This window comes from Manduca sexta, chromosome 1, assembly GCF_014839805.1.
Source record: "Manduca sexta isolate Smith_Timp_Sample1 chromosome 1, JHU_Msex_v1.0, whole genome shotgun sequence".
Lineage (NCBI taxonomy): Eukaryota > Metazoa > Arthropoda > Insecta > Lepidoptera > Sphingidae > Manduca > Manduca sexta.
Window position 1 is genome coordinate 1,836,957 of NC_051115.1, and position 6,974 is coordinate 1,843,930.

Consider the following 6,974-nt stretch of genomic DNA (forward strand, 5'->3'; position numbering starts at 1 on the left):
TTACATATTTCACTAATATTATAAATTCATATTCAGGTTTGCATTTAGACTCGAGTTCTTATATTATGAGCGTCACTACGTACATAACCACAAGCTGTCAATATTGACACCATACTAAAGTCAGTTTGAATGGATTGCAGTTCAATTCAGTTGAACACAGTGAATGTTTGGAACGCCAATTCTAGTACGTAGTACGTATATATCGATAGGTAGGAATGAGCTTTGTTCTTATAATTACCTAAATCATATGGTTCATTATCTTTTAAGACTCAATGGCTCCACGGAATCATCGCCAGTTTTTCCAATGTCAAAAGTCCAGTAATATTTCCAGTGCCAAACATAGAAACCACGAGACTACAGACTACCCTTTCAGAAGAGGCCTTCACAACATTGGAATAGTAATTAATACTAATTTTCTCCTACAGATTATTATACGGAAGCCATGATAGCTGCCATTGTCCTGGGAGTCATTCTAGCAATAGCCCTCATAGCTCTGATCATCTTCTTGATATGTCTATGCGTGAGGAGAAGGAAGGAGTCGAGAGAACTACCCTCGTTCAGTACATCGAGGAATGTTAGTTAGGTAAAATATATTATAGCGCCATCTAGTAGCGGACGGTGGCACTAAATAATAACTTTTACTATAAAATTTTGTGAGTATGCAATGCCATGTTATTTATAATTGCAAAATTTATAAAAAATTATAATCTAACAAAGGAGATATTTCTTTGAAATATGTATACTAACGCCATCTAGCGTGCACACGGAAAACAACTTCATTCGTACATAGAAACGTTTGCAAGATTTTTTTTTTTATTTTATATTAGTAATTCCTTTCACTATGTATTTATGGAATGTTGAACAACAAAGTGCTGCAATCTGTCGCTCCGAACGAAAACCACGACATGACGTCATAAAAATGTAAACAAAAATGTGATTTTTAAATATTTTAATGTTACCCTTAGTTTTTAATTAGTTTTAAGACCATAAATTATAAGTTAAGTATGAGGCAACTAACTTAAATATTTAATAAGAAAAAATATTTTAACACGCAAATCATTATTTCAAAAGAACGAATTGAAATTTTGAAAGTATAACCACACCTTTAGAATTTTGGTAATATTGTATTATTTACAATTTATTACACTACTGGCACCGTACCTGATCTATGTACCGAGTTCTTGGTTCTATTTCCAGGCCAAAACTATTTAAAAAAAAATACACACAAAATTATTGTTTGAAATTTCTAGACATCATGATAAGTTTAAATTAAAATGTGGAAAATATGTGAAAAAATTATGAAAGAAAAGTGGAGGTAACAAAAATTTTATGTGATGTTATAATTATAATTTTTCGCCATTTTTAAGTTACACTGTGGGTCGTAATTTGTATTTAAATTATTTGTTGTTTCTATTCCCAAACTTATTTATAATAATAAAAAAAAATACTTAGTCCTTTGCCTTCTCCTTAAGGAGTAAATAAAACCAAAAAAAAAAGTAGTTAGTATCAAAATTCACAAGATTAAAAATATTAAATTGACATATCAAAGTGGCTTCACTCGCATGAAAAAGCATTTTTGAGATAAAAGTCCCGCTGTATATTATCCCGGGATAAAAAGCAGCCTATCGCATCATTAAAGCTAAAGTGACCTAACTCATTATTTACATGTTTTCTTATTTTGTTAAAAAAGAACCTTTCAAAGCATGCTCTATAACCCTATGACGAAAAAAAGACAAATTTATAGAATAGAAACAGATTCTCACTTCCGATGACCGCCCAATTCACTGCCTTCTATATTGTTTTCAAATCTTTTTTATTGGTTTCCTTCAAATCGTCATTTTTGATTTAGATCACCTTGTTCTAAGATTGTGATATGTCCTTCCCAAACTATCTTCATACCAAATATCATCGAAATCGATTAGGTAGTTTGGAGTTTATCGCGTCCAGAGAGACATACTCAGCGGGAGACTTTCTTTTGTAATATCTAACTAACAGGAATTTAAATATAAAATATGGAGGGAAGCTAGTTGTGGTATAATAGAACCTGATACTTGCTAGTGAAATATTTAGATTGTTTTTACATTTAAAAAAACTATAATAATCAAACATAGTTGCGTACCTGCCAACAGCAGGAAAAGGCATGAGCATTGACTTATATTGTATAGACACAAACATCCATATAAACTATTTGTTCAAAATCTGAACTAAAATGACAACCACAAGCCCAAGTCAGTTTGAATGGATTGCAGTTCAATTCAGCTGAACACTGAATGTTCGAAACGCCAAATTTAGTACGTAGTACATAATATAATACATTGATTGGCATGAGTTTATTTTTTCACACTATACGACAATAAAAGTTAAATTAACTTATAATTCAAATTACACTTTACGAACCATCAAATATTTTTTTATCATAATTAAGTATTTATTAGATTGTAAAATAACAGTAATTATAGATTTTACAGTTGACAGTTTGAATTTAGATTTAAATTACTGTAAATGCTAGTTTATATACCCTCGACATAGTAAAGAAGTAATATTTCCAAAACCCTTGGTGATTGAGCTGATAAAATAACAGAGCTCTAAGTCCATAAGCATGATAGTAAATATTTTTATCAGACTGAATTGAGGATTAGAGTGGTGTAGGGGGGATGGGAGGAAAAAAGCAACCATAACCCACTATTATCAAAAATCTCAAAACAAATCAAAATAGCGATAAATACGAAAAGTACCAAATTACGTTCCGGTTCACGCATACGCGACTGTTTTCGTAGGAAATTGTAAAATGTTTGAAAATGTATGATAAATATTTAGCGGCATTCCTGCAGCAAAACTCCTATTTCCAGTAAAAGTTCATATCATTTTCCTAGCATTTCGATTATAGAAGCAAAAATCAATCAGAATTTTCAAAATTGAAACAGTAATTATAATTGAGTGATGAAGTGGTCAAATAATAGTCGTGACTGGATTTTTTTCATCATAAAAATTACTCAATAGTCGCTTGAAGTCTGAAAGTAGGTATTATGATACCCCCATGCCTATGAAAGTACGTAAAGGTGTTTGTCTTGCATCTGATCTTTCTCTGATTCTGTTGAATTGCCGTATCACCAGACTATGAGATTGAAGGAATAGAGAGTGCAACTGTGCACTATGTACATACCTCGAGCTTACCAGGTTAGTCTCGGTTGAAATTGGCCGCCGTGGCCGAAATTCGGCTAGGAGAAAATCATATAATTTTTATTAAACAAAAAACTTTGAAACCTCAGTGATAATTGATAAAGACATTACTAAAATGACAGTTACTTTCACCATTAATAGAAACATCATCTTTTTAGTAAACAAAATGCAAAGATATTTGTTTAAAAAATAAGTTTTTATGTTATTTTTTTTCTGCCTTATCAAGGTGCAGATTGCGTACCAGCCAGAGTCAAATGTGCTATTTAAAAGAGCATTAAATTTTTTTATTCTAAATTCAAACTGTCTGACATTATAAAAAATAATATACGGGTAGTACAATAATTTAATTGTAATCAAACATGTGAAACAATGAGCCATATTTTTGTAAAACCATATTTTTACAAATAAATATTATTGTATTCTTGGGTTTTTTGTTTTATTTACACTTCCAACAGCTATTCTGCCGTGCTAAACGCATAAGCGGTATGTTAAGGAAACCTTACTTCAAGATAATTGTAATTTTGTAAATACTTATAGTTTTGTAAGTAAAACTGATATAGAGAAACTATTTTAATTTTTTTAACAATTTCTAAACAGGGTACCATTATTTGGTAAGTTCACAGGATGGGCATTTCTTTATGCTATCTGATGACATAAAAATCAAGATTTTGTTTTTATTTTGACATACCGCTGTTGAGCTTAGCGCGGCGGTATTGTATTATCAAAGTAGGTTTTGCTCATGCCTGCCCAGTGCCCAAGTATGATATAGTTTTACCGGGATAAAAATTTGCCTATGTCTTTCCCAGGGTCTCGAAACTATCTCCATACCAAATTTCAATGAAATCCATTTGGTAGCTTTAAGGTGGTAGCTCAAGGTCCATTTTCATACATTTTGTTTCGGCTTTAATCTGGGTAACTAAACAAGTATTGGCAAGTAAAGAATTTAAATTCACGTCTAGTTAGTGATTAGTTCTCGCAGTTGAAGAAAAACGTAAAAATAATTAATAATCATGGATATTTCGGCCTTTAAAATTTAATATGACGAAATTTTAAAGGCAGAAATATCCATGATTATTAATTATTTTTACATTTTTCTTTCAACTGCGAGAACTAATCACCAACTAGACGTGAATTTAAATTACTTGCTTCACAAAATAATGAACTACCTTAGTGTTAAGTCCGACGAGGCTGGGAACTTTATTTTATAATACATAAGGAGTTTCAATTCTTCTATCTTTTAAAGTGAAAATCATACTCAGGGCAAGTATTCATTGGGCCAAAATCCTTAAGTAATAAAAGTAATGTCATTTTAAAACCCCACTACCAACAAGGAAAAGGTTATGGTCTCAGCAAGACAAAAAAGGTTAAAAAAAACTAATTTAAATTATTATCACATGTGTTCGCAATGAGAAATACTTGTGTACTAGTTTTTATACTGGATAATTTACAATTGGATTCTAGATAAAGCCTGTCAATCAGGTGGCACCTCAAACAAACACTAAGAAGGTCAACGGCAAACACCATTTTCCCACCAAAATTGTTAATGTAAATTACTTACTGCCCTAAACTATGAATTTGACTAAGAAAAAATTATATGCTTTATTCACATATCAGGCTACAAACATAGAGATTGGACTGTGACTTTCAATCCAACTATGAAATTATATGCTAAAAAGATGACAGATAAAGTAATAATACAGCCTATAATGGTCCTTATTGTAATTGGTCCACATCTCAGATTAATCGGTACAGATGAATTATACACAAGCCTTTGAATTAAAAAAACATATTGACCACCAAGTTTCCTCGTCTCTACAAAGTGGTCAACTTTATAATGTATTTAGTTTATTCTTTATATAGATTTATAAAACCACATACTTGACTTCTGCTAACGTAGTGCCAAAACTTATACATAAATAACCAATACTTTCACCATAACTCTCCGTTCTACTTTTCTGGTTTATTATTCATTTTGTAGTTTAGTGCGAATATGGCATGCACATGAGTATTTCTGACTGCAAGTGTGCTATTACCGCTGCAACAAATTCTTTTAAAATAGTAGTATTAGGGCGAGTGCAATAAACATTCCTTTTTATTAATATTTGATTGTCCGAAACTAAAACATTTTAATTTTACATCTACAGTTCGAGTAACTTATTGTAAAGTGTTATTTTCGAGTAGATAAGTATGTGGTTTCATTAAGTAATGCAAAATGACCCTTTACAAGCTAGGCTGAATTACAAAGACACAACATTTAAAAGCTATATTATTACATTATTTAATGCAAATAAATTATAAGAGAATTGCTTTTTGTTTTTCAAGGCCAATAGCATAGATATCAGTAATATTTAATAGATTAGGTTATGAAAAACAAAAGAAGTTTTAATAAAAAAAAATATTTACAAAAGTGAAATCAAAATGTCAAAATATATGTTAGGTATTGATTATTTATTGTTCATGTGGAGAAGGACTGTGTTAACTAACACTTCCTTTCATCATAAAAAAAGATGACAGTGCATCAAGGTGAATTTACATAATGCCTATGATGTCACCAAAGTGCATCATTAATTCATAAATAATAGGAAGGTAATATATGTCACTCTAAGTATGACTGAAATTGATATAAAAAAAAAATTAAAAATATTAAGGCAGATGTTAGAATATGTATATTTATATTAGGAATACTTTCTTAGACACATTTATAATAAAAAAATATATAGAAAGTAGTCTATGGACCAAAGAGATTTGTTATAAAAAAAAGAGGTCAGTACATTAGTATTTACTCACAATCATAACATCATCCAAGAATCTTTGAACCTTTTTCAGTTTAGAGCGATACGAGAAGCGAAATTCCGGCGTAAAACCACTTTGAAACGGAGCGTTATTATATGTTTTGTATAAAAATGAAGACATTTTCACGAATCGTAAATTAACGAATCGATTTACAAGCTCTTAACACTTTTGGAACACGTGTTTAGTAAAAAATAAGACTGAAAACACAACACAACACGCAGAAATAACTTATAACGAGATATTTTCGCGAGAGTAATAGTAAAACTGACAGTTGCCTCAAAAACCATGATCGCTATTTTGGCACATTTTACACTATTACGTCACAGAAAAAACATTTATAATAGCTAGTAGGATAAAAATAAACAATAATACTCACCGGGTCGCGTGATCAGTCCCTGAGAAGGCGTTACGGGAAGCAAAATTGCTTTATTCGTCAAATCTTCTAATGATAAACCAGTTACTGCACTTGACAACAATGGATTTTTGACAATGTTCCGATTAGTTTGATCACCGAAACTTTTGTCGGACATAATTTAGATATAGTAAACACCGGTCACATGTGAAAATTTATCACAAAATCGCACATTTGGAGGTCGGGATGTTGTTAATTTATTTGCAAAAGTTACGTGTCAACACAATTTGACAATTGACGTGTGACATTGGGTACTGTTTGTAAAGAAAGCTAAGTGAATAAACGGCACTTGTAAAATTGACGTCATAAACATGCTTTTATTGAATTCAGAAGAAAAAATATACATTGTATGTTAGGGAAAAAAATAATTATTTTTTTGGGTTGAAATATCATTTGCCGCATTTTTATGAAGACAGGAAGCATTGCACCATTGTTTAGCAATTTGTGCAACCTTTTAAATGTCATCAATGACTATAAAACATTCTGTTGCAGATATTAGAAGTCATTCGAAGTAATTGTTCTGAATATCGATATTTATTTTATCAAAAAACTACAAAGAAATATTGTATCACACCATTATTATTCTAAA

At 30.8% G+C, this 6,974-nt stretch overlaps 2 protein-coding genes across 4 annotated transcripts in view; one reads left to right on the forward strand and one right to left on the reverse strand.

Moving 5' to 3' along the window:
• Positions 1-3,285, forward strand: part of LOC115453643 — a 64,596-nt gene extending 61,311 nt beyond the window's left edge. Inside the window, exon 20 of the mRNA XM_037440631.1 lies at positions 426-3,285. Within this exon, the coding sequence (XP_037296528.1) occupies positions 426-583 (158 nt within the window). The 3' untranslated portion in view covers positions 584-3,285. The remainder of the gene's footprint in view (positions 1-425) is intronic.
• Positions 1-6,640, reverse strand: part of LOC115453808 — a 124,063-nt gene extending 117,423 nt beyond the window's left edge. For all 3 annotated transcript variants that reach the window (XM_037440552.1, XM_037440525.1, XM_037440474.1), the window contains exon 1: positions 6,350-6,640. In XM_037440552.1, coding sequence (XP_037296449.1) covers positions 6,350-6,503 — 154 coding nt within the window. In that variant the 5' untranslated portion in view covers positions 6,504-6,640. The remainder of the gene's footprint in view (positions 1-6,349) is intronic.
• Between the last annotated feature and the right edge of the window lie 334 nt (positions 6,641-6,974).